We start from the raw sequence: 15,410 nt of genomic DNA, 5'->3' as shown, positions 1-15,410 counted from the left end.
GCGGCCACAGGTGTAGCACGCAGGGACTCCTGGGCAATGGAGTCCCTGCTAGGCTGCTCGCAGCCCTGCCGGTGTTCAAAGGGGTGCAAGGATGTTCTGCTCCCCTCCCAACGCCCCACAGAGTCTTCAGGCACAGCTGGACCCGCGCAGCGGGTCCGGCAAGTTGTGGAGTCTTCCTGGTTCCACGAGAATCCAACGACGACAGGCAGCAAGATGAGGAAGCCTCCACGCAGTGCTCCTGCAGTTCTAAATGGACAAGGCCCCTAATGGACTTAATATGGATGAGGAACTGTCAGTTCATCTGTAAATATATGTAGTTGTGACAATTAGCTGTAATGTGATGACAATATCCATATTGATATTTTTTAGATTTTGTGTTATTAATTTAATTTTGTGCACTTAGTGACTCTAATGGTTTTTAACTCACTTATTTCGTCTCTGATCTTTTACAGATATGATAAGTACGCACAAGTCCGTAGAAAGACAAGTGATTAGTGGACGACTTCATACTCACAGAACATATAAGATTGCCCACTTGGTCTTTATGCTAAATGTGGATTTTCAAGCGTTTTGGTTTATACAACAACTTTATCAGAGGATATTATGTTGGATATAAGACATTGTGTAATCTATAATTATTGTTCAAGCACTGAATTTGACTACCGTTAGTACTGAGTATGTGAATTAGAGCTGGTGGCTCTAGAGGCTAAGCAGCTGCTGCTGGAACGGCCTCCTCTTGCCGGTCTCAGTAGTACAGTGCTTCACTCGGCGGTGGCAGCGGGCGGGGCTCTCTCACTCCTGAGAGCCTCGCGGGGATCCGCTGCACCGCGAACTCCAGCAGAGGCTGCAGCTCCTGAAATCTTGGAGTTATTTTTGAGATCGCAATACGCATTTCTTTTTCAAGGTACATTTTTACCCCATATTTGGACTTTATTACTGCAACTGCTGAGAAACCAGCTTCACAAAAGTATGAAGTAGCAAACGGGATCAAAACATGCAGGGCTCTCTTGCTTATCATTGGGTATTTATCCCCAGCTTTGCACCAGAAGTCAAACAGTGACTGAGACTGGAACCTTACTTTCATTGTGGGGTCACTTGCAACATTAATAAGCTGTTCTGCTTCCTCATTGTTGAAATGCTGAGGTATCTTAGCATTGAAAGGGTCGCTGACCCATTTTATTGGCTCCACTTCATCCTCTGGAAAATATTTGTCAAGATAAAAATGCAGTTGAGACAAATACAGAACAAAAACTGTCTGCAGTTCCTCCTTTAACACCACCCCATTTTCCTGCAGAAACTGGTCTAATGAAGGAAAACGTTTATAGTCACCCTTGCTTACACTGCTTTTACAAAGGATCACTTTCTTCTTAAAGCCTGAAACTTTGTCTGACAGTTGCAAGATGTTAGTGGTATTGCCTTGCAAGGACTTGTTCATTACATTCAGTTTTTCAAATAGATCAGAAAGAAAACCCATATGTATTAGAAAGTCTGCATCAATAAATTTGTCAGCAAAATAATGTTCATCATCATGTAAATATGAGTATATTTCATTCCGCAGCTCATACACTCTAAGCAGGGAATTACCAAGAGACAGCCAACGAGAACTGCTGTAGAACAAGAGGCATGACTGTTCGGTACCCATGTCCTCACAAAGTTTAGCAAAAAATTGTGCTTTCATTGGTCTTGTTTTAATATGATTTACCACTTTGATTATTATTTTCAAAATACCATGCAGTTCTTCACTGAGGTTTCCTGCTGCCAGGGCTTCTCGGTGTATTAAACAGTGTGTCCAAACAGCATTGGGCGCTTTAGATCGTATGCGAGCTTGAAGTCCTTGGTAGCATCCTGCCATTGAACGACCCCATCTGTACAAACCCCAACACATCTTTCCCAGTCAATTTGATTCTGTTACATAAAATCATCCACAACTGCATAAAAGTCTTGACCTGTAGTTCCACCTTTGATTTCTTTAAAGAACAACAAATCCTCAACAATTTGTTTTTCGTGTAGAAACCGGACATAGCAAATAAGATGAGTGTCTTTGTGGTTGTCTGTTGCCTCATCCAACTGGAGTGCAAAGTCTTTGCCTCTTATATTACAGATGAGCTAATAATTAATATCTTCAGTCATATCATTTATCCTCCGGCTGATAGTATTATTAGAAAGAGGCACTTTCAGCAGCTGTTTACCCACATCTTTGCCGAGCATGATTGTTACCATTTTAACAGCAGCAGGCAAAATCAGCTCTTCTGCAATTGTGTGGGTTTTTTACTCTGTGCAACTAGATAGGCCACTTGATATGAAGGCAGGAGCGCATTACTATTCATTTTGGTTTGTTTAGAGAAAGTGGACTTTTGTAGTTTGGCTTCTGCAACTTTTCTTACAAAAAATTCCCTTGGCTTCCCGACCACATTTGGGTGAAGACTTTCAAGATGCCCCTTAAGTTTACTTGGATGCATGGATTCCAGAGCCAAAACTTTTAAACAGATTGCACATTGAGGACGGTCCTCATTATTAACCTGAACACACGTGAAACCATAATCCAGATACCTGTCATCGTACTTTCTGTACTTGGCCTTTCGTTTCCCGTTCTCTTTGTCAGAAGAACCTGCAACTTCACTTTGCGCAGATGAACTTGAACTTGGCATTATAAATCTCTTCATTGTCAATCAGAAAGATGGAAATCAGTTCCAAACATCTGAATTATTCAGGTGGAGGGGTCTTTCTATCTGTAAAGTTCCTGGTCTTCTTTTCTTTTCCTTTGCTCAAGTATTTCCAGGTTTCTTCCTGGTCTCATCCAGTCTCCACAGTATAATAAGTCTGAATTACAAAACATCCAGGTAATAAAAGTATAAGAAGAACAAAAGTTATCCTCTTTCTAATGATGGATCTAATATTTCTGTTAATTTCCAATAGCAGCCCGTGATGATGGTGACCATTTGGATCAATTATTCTTATTGGTACCCCACACAGATAGAAAGAGCATTCCGTTTTGTAATGAAATCTAAGATGGCACATTTTTGCAAACAATGAAGAAAGCCAAATTGCAGCTAATGTGTACATCAGAGTATGATTTGTAACACCAAAGACCACAATTCAACAATTCCTGGGCCCAGCGAAGGACATATGACAGTAGTACAGGGTACGCTATAGAATGGACATATAGTTTTTAATCCAAATCATGGAAGTAGTTTGACTGACATTACAGCAACCCCTGATGACTTTTTTCTGCTCCTTAATACTTTTTGCATTCTACTGATGACAGGCTAAACCCAGAAACACGTGTCTAGAGATAACAGCACTATCTGCACCAACTTTGGTGAAAGACTACAGCAACTTTGAAAGTAAGCATACTGCATTTACCAGGATGCAATGGGGTGAACTGTGCTGGGATGAGAGGCAGTGAGCTCCATCCCCCCTGTGTTCAAAAGGCTCTCTTGAGCCAACAAGCTCTCTTGGGATGCGCCTGTGTGCCTGTGGAGAGGTACTGTGACCTGTGAAGACTTGGGCACCATTTCAGCAACCCCTGATGACTTTTGTTTGCTCCTTAATACTTTTTGCTCTCTACTGATGACGGGCTTAACCCAGAAACACGTGTCTAGATATAACAGCACTACCTGCACCAACTTTGGTGAAAGACTACAGCAACTTTGAAAGTAAGCATACTGCATTTACCAGAATGCAATGGGGTGAACTGTGCTGGGATAAGAGGCAAATGCTGCAAAGCATGAATAATTCCTGAATAAGCTAAACAGGCATCCAACTAGCTTAGTAGCAAATGCAACAGAGCACATTCAAGTCATTGAAGCAAACCCAAGACAGCACCACTGATACACTAACATTCACACACAAATGCATGAAAAATGCTGACAACACAGCGCTGCACACACATACACACCATCACAGCAAATGTAACTACAACACCCGAACCAATTCAGCAAATGCTGTGGAGCACACACACACCACTGCAAAAGTGCAGTAGAGCACATGTAAGTCACGCATCTAGGTACAGGACTATGCATCTCAGTACCTGCTCAAAGGCTTGACGCTACGCAGCGCAGGCCTATGCGGAGAAAGCTATGTGCCTGACTTCATAACTCATTCACCACTAGCAAGAGAGGAGCTACAGTGAACCAGGGCAGGCAGCTACATGGAAGTGCAACAATCTGTCAAACGTGTGCATGCAGATGAGTGTGTGTGAGCATGGGGGTGAAAGTGAGCGAGAGACAGGAGTGGACAGTTTGAATACCCCCACCACATTTACGGTTCCATTCCCACCCTCCCTCTCTCTCTCCTGGAGAGGGGCTTGAGCCTTCCCCCACTGAAATTGAGTGAAGGGATGTGTGGAATAGATAGACTGCAAAAGAACAGCATTTGGTATAACCACGTGCTTACCACACAGCAGTCAGCACCAAAACAGGGCATCAAGGGCCAAGTACAGAACGCTTACATTAGTGCAAAAACGAAATAACATCCTTAATAAAGAGCCTAGAGGCACTGTGTGTGACACCTGTCATAAAGCTACAATGGGAGTGCAGCAATACAGCTTTGAGCCACAGATAGACTGGAGTCATGAACAGAGAGCATGTTCATCAAAGTATTGCTGCACGGAGGCGCCCCGGGACATGGTGGCCCCTGGATCAGCCACACTCCGTTTACCAGTCACTAGTTTCACCAGGGAGTGACAAACTCGCCCTGCTTGGGGGCCTTTTTCTCAGAGAAAACCCATTTTGTCTGCATGTGTTCGGGAGCCACCACCTCCTCCCAGGCCTTCAAAACTGACCTCAAAGTTCTCCTCCTTCAAAGACACTTCCAAATTTACCTCCAGCCCTCACTATTATCTGAAGGAAGACCTTCCAGTACAGAATATTCTATTCTCCATTACTATGGAAGTGCCTTCCCAGTGTGTTCTTGTGGTTTGAGTGTCTGCCATTTATTGCAGTATTATCCTTCTACCTGTGTTTGGTACTCTTTTGTAACATGCACATGTCACTTTTCTCTTGTAACACGGTTTGCTACCTCTTACATTTTGTTTGCTTTAGATACTTGCACACGTGCCCCCATTGCCTACATAACGTTTGTTCTTGTGCTTGAGTGTCTGCCATTTATTGCAGCATTATACCTCTACTTGTAGTTTGCACGTTTTTGTAACTTGCACATATGCCACTTTTTCCCCCTGTAACGTATCTTTTGCTACCTCTTGTATTTTGTTAGCTCACATTACTGCCTCATGTAACTTAAGGTTTGTTTTTCTGACAGCACTCTTTCCCATTAAGTAAAAAAAAAGGAAAAAGATTACACAGCACACTGGGCATCGGGTTCTGTATGTACAGATGTTACAAGGCTCATGGCATGGTAACATACCTCATTATGTCCAGCTCTTATAGTGACTGACTGCTGTGGACCATATACATAAAAACAACTTGGGTCATTCACAATAGGATCTGGGAATATGGCATGGACTTTGGTCAAGCTGCCTTCCTTTCTCAGAGGCCATCAAAAGAGCTGCACAGGAAAACACCCAGTGCACAGTTAGTTTTGTAGAAATGCCCCTCCTCGCACCCAAAAATTCCTGTGGGACTTTAATCAGTAAACACTCAAGTGAACCAATTGCCCTAATACTATGCTAAGTTTCGTGCAATTTGATCAAACTGTGCCAATGTTATTAGCAGATCTAAGATTCCCCGTGTCACCGGCATTGTCAAATCTGCACAAAAACAAGACAAAGAAAAAATATAGAAGCAATAAAGAAACATTACAGTTGTATGCTAGATTTTGTTCAGAAATGTCAAACTGTGCTTAGGCTAGAAGCAAATTGTGTGAAATATTTTATTGAAACTCAGTCATAACCTAACATCTGTATAATAGAGAGCTAAAATTGCAATTTTGCTTTAGACTTGCAGTCCTATTCGAGTATAGACATTTTACCCGATTTCTGTCAGACTATGCAGAAATGTTTTCAATAAAATATAAATATGCACGCTGCTCCAGGAACCACAGGTCAGAATCTTAGGATGGAATACTGAAGAAAAACATTTGCTTGTGATATAGTCCTTTACTGGGTAATTATGATAGACACTGGATTCGGACGAACAGTCATTCTGCTGCTCAACAAACACCAGTCTACCCCAGAGTAAGGACAACGGATCAGCACAGGGAGTCAAGTGGTAAGTAACACGGGGAAAAAATCCCTCCAGCATGAAACCGTCCAATCTTAGTTTTGAAAAATGGTATTGCAGTTAATAAATTAACTTAATTAATAGTTCTGAAGGGTTTGATCATCTGGCTCGCTTTTTAGGCTTGGCATAAATCTCACGTTACCAGAAAAATCAAACACCGAGGGACTTTCATGTGGAGCCCAATGAAATTGCACATAGGAGGCGCGCCACTACACTTGCTACTATTTCAAATAATTGAAGAAGGGTACAGCATTAGACATTCCTGCATTAGGTTGCGAATTCGCTTACTTACCGATTTTAGTTGAACAGGGTCGCGTGAGGCGAGGCACTGCAGGGCAGGGCAGGGCATGGGAGGGCACAACACGGGGGTCACCAGCAACGTTCCTCCGATGCTCCAAGCTTGCTAAGGCAGTAATGGTGAGCCTACGCAGCTTAAGTGCGTGTGTATGCACGGAAGCATATGGCGGCAGTGTGCTGGGAAAAACCATTCCGAAGGAGGCATTTTAAACCCCCGCATGTTCAGCTGCAATTTAAATCACGCTGGCTGCTCATCATGGCGCACCCGGGTGCCGGGTCACACACTTTGGGAACCGCAGCCCTAAGGTGAAATACTCAGACTAAAACGAATCTGCAGTGCACAACAGGAATTTGAAAGATGCACACAAGACACAATGAAGAGGCTGAGAATGAGGGGATACAGTGAAAAGGTGCTAACAAAAGTTATAGGAAAAGCACAAGAAAGGCCAACAGCAGTGGCGGCTGGCGACATTTGAAAGTGGTGAGGCGTAAACTGGTAATCATACTGCACCGTAGCGAGCGAGCGTAGCGAGCGAGCCCAAACCCCCTAAGGAGGGTTCGGGGCGATTTCCCCCCGAGAAAATTTTGAAAATATAGTGGGAAAATGGTGCATTTTCAAGCAAATTTGAGAAAGCAGGAAGGTTAATGAAGCAATTGTGAAATAAAGAAAGCAGGAAGGTTAATAAAGCAATTCTGTCTGGCATACTCATAACATAGACTATTATAGCGACCGCAGCACTCACAAGGTAATTTGCGTAAGTAAATGGTAGTAAAGTTTGCAAAGGTAAGTTCCTTTTAGGCGCTCAATGTGGTCACCTCCTGGTCCATGAGGTGCTAGATAAATGTCAAAGCAAGGCCTTGCTGCGAGCAAGGGCAACCACTGAGCACACTTGATGCGTGAGACACGCGTGGTGTATGTAGTAGAAAGGTATTCGAGCAGTAAATCAGTTTTCAAAACCATCTTTTAATGAAAATTCATATTCTCCATAGGATAGTCATCAGTGATTGTATAGAGACCAAGTCGTCATATTACATCATATGGGATCAATTGATGAATATACTCCTTATTCAATGGTTAAATAATTTGAAAGCGCTCCGTGTAATTGATATATCCCCAATGCATTTTGTGCGGACTGCACTTCGTCAGGGGGAATCAAATTTGGATGGGTAAGCGCCTATGAACTCAGCATTCGTACCCGGTCCCAACGGAAGGAACCCGGAAGAGGTTCATAGGCGCTTACCCTTCAAATTTGATTCTCCCTGACGAAGTGCAGTCTGCACGAAATGATGTAATATGACGACTTGGTCTACATACAATCACTGATGATTATACACATACACACATGATTATACACATACACACATAGTTTCTACTAACATACAGGCATCACATGCTCACTATACACACACACTTGACATTCACAAGAGATGTCAGTGCAAGGTTCTAGGTTTAACCTAACAGCAGACCTTCACACAAGAGGGGTCAGTACACCACATTGTCACTGACACAGAGTAAAACAGGCTAGTCAACTATAAATCTCAAAACCCAGAATGCTGCCATCACTGCCTTACAGCATACACCCAGCACAGGAACTGCAGTCCACCCTCCAATGAGGGCAGACTTAGTGTGCCCCTCCCGGTCATAAGGCAGGCCAACAACCCTACATTTTTATGAACAGTCCTAGGCCCTGGGCACACACTACATGATGCCAGGATCAAAATAAAAGTCAGCTTATAAGTTTCACGTGTAGTAGGGCACTCAGGGCAGGGGTACATGCAAGTTCACCATGCCTAGGACATCCGCACTGCAACAGTCTGGTTGGGATCAGAGTGAATTACACTGGCTCAGGGTTTTGCCTCTTTTTAGAAAAGTATGAAGAATTTCTTACACCGCTGCAGGAGCAACAGCGCCCCCTGGACTCTCTTAGCACAAAAGCTCTTTCTATTTCACACCCAGAATGACACAAACTGGCCATCAGAAACCTTGGTATGAAAAAATGAAGGGTTGTTCAGGAAAATAGCCCCTACTGTTCACTCAGGTTCAACAACAGAACCAAATAAGGTACACATTTAGTGAGATAACTATGGCCCTGAAGTCAAACAGTGCGTGCTAACCAGAATAGAGTGTGTAGCAGCAAATAGCAAGGCCGTTTTCTCTTTAGCCCTCCTAAACACATACACAAACACGCCACACTCAACAAAACCAGTTTCCCCTGCAAATACATCTTACACTTCTTCTCACAATTTAGCTCACATTGTCATGTTAATTTTTACCCTCTCTTTGTCCTTCTCCAGTGATGCTGCTACCCTACTCTCAGCCACTCAACTAATACAGATATTCTATACTTACAAACTCATAGTGATCTATTACTTGCACACAACAACCTAGCACTGCTACCATTCCTTCACTCTCATGTAAAACGTCTTGATCTACTTGGCATACTCATCGGACATATCCCCCCATCCTGTACACTCAGCGAACACTTTTGTTCTCCACTTGCACACTCGCTTGACACGTCTACCCTATCTTCACTCGCCTACATTAGACTTTCACCCTCTCTGTTCTCTATACATTCTCAAATAACACAGTCCATATTTCTTGTATACTCACCTTACACTTCTATGGTAAAGTGCTGCACATGGTGATGGACGTGTGCCCCTGCCCTGAGTGCACCAGCTGCAACTATGTCCGGATCTCTGGGGTTCATTTTTGTTGTCATTGACAACCATGGATCATGAGTGTGCACCATGACATAGGCCAGCCTAAAGGATTGCTATCTTGTCGGACCAAGAGAGATCCCCAAAGGGATACTCTCATAGAGATGAAAAGTTACTGTGTTTGCCCAGAGATAAGTAGCGGGTGGCTGGTGGTGGCAGCATACCATATAGTGATCAGTAAAAATGAAACCGGTTTCATGGGAGTGATGCCTAAAGGTTCACTCATGTAAAGTGCTTCTGCTGTGTGAGTCACCTGTGGTCTTTATCAAGTTTGTATGTGGCGCTGTGCCGCATGTGTGTTTGTTACATGCATATGCTAGGTGTATGTGTGTCTGTGTCTGGTACAATACATGGATTATTCTGGGTCCCATTTTGGGAGACCATGGGATGACTGCAGTAGTATGAGGATGTAGAGGAATGCTCCCAGGCAGACTTGTGGATTGCTGCAGTCCTGTGAGCTGGGAGGGACACACACTGGAGGAGGAAGAAGAGTCAAGCTTCACTACTCATGGAGCCTAACCTTAATGTCGTCTATAGTGAATGGGGAAAAAACACTACTGCTAGTGAGAGGAAAATGATATCAGGGACCTGCCTTTTGAACACCAGAGCCCTGACCTCAGGGGGCTATGCCTATTGTTTGTGTATGCTGTATTTCACTTTGTGTTCATAAACAAATACTACTTTTGTCATAAATTAATGTAATTGACTGGAAAAGAATGTATTGCTGCAACTGAACGTACTTTGAGTTGTGAGCCTGTGTTCACCACCCTGTACGAGAGGAGAGGCCTTGGACTGCTCGACACGCGCTACCACTGAGAGTCAAGTACTGGAGGGGTACTTGGTCCAGTTGCTCAGAACCCATAGTAGTTGGGCCCCAGAACATCAGGTGTAAAAAACCTCACCACCACTCTTGGGCCCAGCTGCTCCTGCTTGCCTCGTGGCCCTCGGAAAGGAGTTCTGATACCTTCACAACATACACAAGGTGAAATAATTTTCCTACCATTATTCAGTGACCCGACACGTTCACCCACCCGCACACACTCACCTGACGGACTGACATCCATCCTTCTTTGCCCGGTCACTTCACAATGCCTTTCTTTACTGTGGCTCTAACATACTTACCTTGAACTTGCACCATTCACTGACACACTCTCCTAACACAAGGCTTTTAGAACATAATGCGACTCAGCTGATGATGAGGATTCCTTTTCACTTGATTAAGGGTTCCACTCCAATCAGTCACACTTAACAACCTGTTAAGACCTGTTGTTCGTAATGCCCTGCTCGTGCCTGGTTTGGCTGTTCAAACAGAAATCAGCAGCTGAGACAGCAGCATTTGACATCAAATCCCCTAGCTCATTGGGAAATAACCCATTAAAGGGCTAAATCAGAAAAGTAGCATCAGAAATCTTTCTCACAATCTCATTGACGTAACCTCAATGTATGGTTTGATATTGCATCGGATGCTTGTTCTACAGAGACAGCCTTGCAGGTGGCAGGCTTTCTTTTGATATATGTCATGTCTTGATGAATGGCCACATGCCTTTGTGGACTAAGAGGTTATTGCGTTCATGAGGCTGTAATGTTTGATTGATCCATTCGAAAGTGAGCCACACAAGGGGTTAAAAATGGATGGCGGCCTTCTTAGAACCATTTTGGACACCGACAGCTATGAGTGTTCCAAACTAATCACTGCTTTTTGCTCTTCTAGGTCTCAATAAGAAAACAAAAGTGAGATTACGGAAATTTCCTATATGAAGGAGATTAGTGCCAGCTTGTGCAGTGTGCACTGACTGCCGGAAGCAAACAGGCATCACTACTTGATTCACCTTCACATCACATGTCAGGGAAATAAACTTTCAGAGCCTCGTTGTGGGCACGTAATGAACAACACAGCGATTCACTCGAGCTGATAATGTGATGCAGCACACCTGATGTGACAGGCGCACAAACCACCAGCTGTAGTTTCACTCCAGGAGAACACCTGAATTATGAATAAGTTAAGAAATGGTTCCTTCAGTAGTCATTTCTAACTATTTACCTAGCAATACAGCGCTGTTCCATAGCTCTGAGCAGTTATAAGGGCAACTACATGGAACCAGGGAGAGAGCTGGTGTTTCCCACTTAATAGGGCTTTAATGACCTGCCAAAGGGCCTGACCACTGTATTTGTAGGAGAAATTGTGTATGGGGTAATAAGTAATGGAACATCTCACCTGTGGATTGCACTGGCAGGAACAGCCCCTGGCAAACGCACCTGCACTAGAGCATTCTGGGACAAGCAAGGAAGGCAGGGAGCTCTCAGAGGAAGGTTACTTTTGATCTGTGCCTGGATTTTTAAAACAAATGTATTCAAAGCAAGGGCACCAACTTTATGCCGTTACGGGTTTCATTTTTCATCCATGTTTAAAACTTAAGCAGGGTGATAACATTTTAAACATTTGCTCTTTTCTTAGGGGGGTGAATCTGAGGTACTGCTAATTTTATGTGGATGAATAACAACAAAACACTTTTAATTTCTTGTAAAATAGCACAAAATGTGTTTTATGTGTGTTGTACATGTGCAATTTAGTGATGGCTTTTGGGCGCTTCTAATTTCCTAAACACACTACACATTGCTGCCGCTGTGCTGTCTCTTTGTTAAGAGGATTCGGTGTAACGTCAAGAAAGGACTAGCAATCGAAAATGTCGCCTAACGAAAAATAGACGCGGATCAGATTCATTCACTCATACTTTTATTAAGCAGAGCTGCTTTGCCCGTGAAGATGGTGTGTCTGCGCCGCCACTTCAATGTTATTCTTTCAGCCAGCCCATGAACCATGGCTGTAATTAGGCCTAAATGTCCTGATCATAAAACTCTTTCCTCCTCCGAGGGACAAGGCAAACCAGTCTTGAGTGAACTTCTATTTGGCAGCCAGCAATAAAAAAAGATAAATAAACATGACTTCATTTGTCAGAGGACTTCTTTTTAAAAATCTGAGTGACAATCAATGCAGTTTTAGCACCAGGAACAGAATATTTGCCACTGTAGAGGGTCTATTACAACACAGTCCCTTTTCTAAATATGGAAAAAAACGATCACGTGTTAATGATTTTCAAAAAGGTTCTTGTTAAAGCCCTTGTGGAGTTCTCCTGATCTGCCTATGGCATATGGGTTTAATAACGTTTCACTGCATGTGTCCACTGTGAAAAAAAAACATTATGGAAATTCTACTTGTTTATAATATAAAGCTGGAACCAATAGGCACATTTAGACATCAACTAATTAGACAAACATTACAAATCAGCTCTAATCTGCAACCACCATCAGCTGGGATTTCCACCAAGGGTGCTCTGTATATACAACCATATTATGACGCAGGAACTTATAAACAAATAGTCATCATATGTCTTTATGTTTAGAGTCTTATCTCTGGGGTCTGCATGGCCGACAGATAGAGCAAACAGTAACACGAATGCTCCTTTCATTGTGCCCTAACTTGTGTGAAATGCTGGGATTTCCTTCTTAAATGGGCTGCGTGGGGTGTGTTTGAACGTTTCTTTATTTTCCTATTGATACCACACTTTCCAGAACTTGTAGTAAATGATTGCCCGAGGTAAAGGAGCATGGGACACTCATCCTTGACCCATGGGAGTGCTAAAAAAAAAAAGACAGGCTCTCCACTCTTCAGCCTTGTGAAAATACTGCAGTAATTTGCTGGTGCTTCAGTGGGAAGACAGGTGTGGCGTTGACATTCATGACTGCATGAATGGGGTGTTCAAAGTTACAGTTTTTAAACTGCAGGAAATTGTGATTTGCGGCCAAAATTATCTTGAGGGCAGCTAGTGATGGATAGATAGGGGTGGGGGGGTTAAAATGCTATTTGCGCACATCCTGGGTGATCTATAGAGGCCAGAAGGGCTGGGATTAATTAAGTGCAGAGGAAAACTGTAGAGACATCTTTAAAAGCGATAGGTCAGCTCCAATGAGTTATCAAGATTAGTCGGAAAGGAAAATTGGAACTCTCTCGAGGGACCTGAAACAATGGAACTGGGGTTACCCAAGGTTAGCCAGTACAAGCACAGTAAGTGTGGAGTAAACTTTACAACACAAGCTTCATTCATTCGCGTTTTCCAGGACTCAGCTGTGAATGTTTACACTCCGTAACTACAGTTGAATTCAGCACACCAGTATCCGTAAACTTAAGTTACTAGCTATTTTGTTTTGTCCTTACCGCCGTGCCCGTATCAATTTACTGGATTGGGAGCTGCACTAGGGGGCCATCGGGGCTGTCACTGCTCCTCAGCTTTTGCCGGCAAGTTTGAAACACAGGAGCTCTATTAATGGCTCCAACTCACGGTCCTGCCATCAAAAGCAGCGCCGCAGGAAGCAGATAACTCGTGTCTGCAGTGTTCTTCAGAAGTCCTGACAGACTGCGCAGACTCAAGGTCTCTGCTTTCCGCCTGCCAGCAGCCTGTCACACCCTTTCCCAACTCGTCACTGTGACGAGTTTGGAAAGGGTGAGGTGACCCCTCCCTCCACTCCCTGACTGACGTGCAGCCCAAGTGTTACAGGGCTTAAGAATAAAACGCCCGGGGCTAATTTTGCACGCACGTCTTCAGGGGGCGGAGACTGGTCGTTTAGGCAATGTATTTGCCGAGCTGATGACCTCACAACCCTCAGGGCTGTGGGGTCCTCCGACCGGCAAATACATTAGGCTGTTGCCCTGCCCACAGGCAGCGCCAGCACATTCAGAAAGCTTTCACTGACTGGAAAGCTGCAAGCAGTGTGGGCGCAATGTGTTTTTTTTAAACTAGGATAGTTAAGAGAATGGCTGACCGGAGGACGTGAAAGTAAAGGGGGCGGAGCCCCGACGCCCTTAGCCAGAAACCGCCACTGGCCAACAGAGACTCTGCTACAAACAAAGAAGGTAGGGAGTAATGATAGTAACTTGGAAGAAATCCCCTGCCTCATTACAACATACAGTAGACAAGAAAGAAAAGTAAAGTCTATTATAAGAAAAAAACTGGCCAATTGTTCTTACAGATGGGGTATTAGGAACTAGACTCCCTGAATTACCCACAATCACATATAGACAATTTAAGTCCATGAGGTGTCAACTAGTTAGAAGCAGCCCAGAAATGGGCACATCGGGTTTTTATAAATGTTCCTCATGTGGTGCCTGCAAGTTTGGCATTAATATTACTCATTATGTCCCTCCATTTTCAGGTGTAAGTATGACCATCAAGGGCAGTTACAACTGCAGAACTGAGTTCGCTGTATATGTCCTGACTTGCACCTGAGGCTTGCGTTATGTTGGGAGTACCAATCTGCAGGTGCATGTCAGGATTTTGCAGCATCTGAGAGTGATAGTAAACAATGATGTTACTTACCCTGCCGCAAGACCTTTTAAAGCCATACATGATAACGATTTGAGTTGCCTTACATACAATGTAATCAATGCCATTGCACCCCTCAGAAGAGGGGGTAACAGGGAAAAACTCCTTAGGCAGCTTGAAACACGTACCATCTTGGAGTTAGATAGTAAGGCACCGAACGGACTGAACACTACTGAAGATATACACAATTTCTTATACACGTTAACAACAAACAACAAAACATTCTCTATGTAATCTGGAACAACTATGTAAAACTGTATGAATTTGCTAAATCTTATACCAATTCTTGACAATCATCTTTTACATCTTTTTTCTCAAAAACTTTTTTTTTGTAATTTTTCTATGCACTTTTATACTGACTATAAGACTGTTTTAGCCGCAATCACTTTAGATGTGTTGTGTTAACAAGATTTTATATCTGGGTGTTTTTTAGGTCCATGGTTTTTAGAATAGTACTAGCACGGTTTTTAGATTTATATTTTAGTAGCACTAGGCCCTTTATAAGTAACACATGTTTACAAACTACAATGAGCTGCTAGGCACGGAAGCACCTTAATCATGTTTTTAAATACAAGTCGCAGATCAATTCAACGCAAGTAGATATTGGTGTACTGCAGATGACTATGTATAGAACGTAAACATATTGCTGATAAAACAAAACAAGAACAGTCACGCTGACATGACATCACTTTGAATTCATAGAAAAATGTGAGGTATGGGGTGACACATTAGCGTTATAAGGCTGTTGAGATATATAATGCATATTTAAACTAGAAGCCACCATTCAATGTGGGATCTCACTGGATTAATTTATTTAGTTATTTATCTAATTAACCGG

General features: G+C 43.2%; 1 protein-coding gene across 1 annotated transcript; it reads right to left on the bottom strand.

Moving 5' to 3' along the window:
* Positions 1-745: 745 nt before the first annotated feature.
* Positions 746-1,852, bottom strand: LOC147731637 (protein FAM200A-like). Its single transcript, XM_086954228.1, has one exon. It carries the CDS (start codon positions 1,850-1,852, stop codon positions 746-748), a length of 1,107 nt encoding a protein of 368 aa, XP_086810354.1.
* Between the last annotated feature and the right edge of the window lie 13,558 nt (positions 1,853-15,410).

This window comes from Lissotriton vulgaris, chromosome 2_1 (genome assembly GCF_964263255.1).
Source record: "Lissotriton vulgaris chromosome 2_1, aLisVul1.2, whole genome shotgun sequence".
NCBI classification, from domain to species: Eukaryota; Metazoa; Chordata; class Amphibia; order Caudata; family Salamandridae; genus Lissotriton; species Lissotriton vulgaris.
Note: the sequence above shows the minus strand (reverse complement) of the source record. Positions and strands in the feature narration are given on the sequence as shown.

What these genes read in the sequence shown, in the direction of transcription:
- LOC147731637 (XM_086954228.1), bottom strand. Translation starts at nt 1,852, where the DNA reads ATGGCAGGATGCTACCAAGGACTTCAAGCTCGCATACGATCTAAAGCG.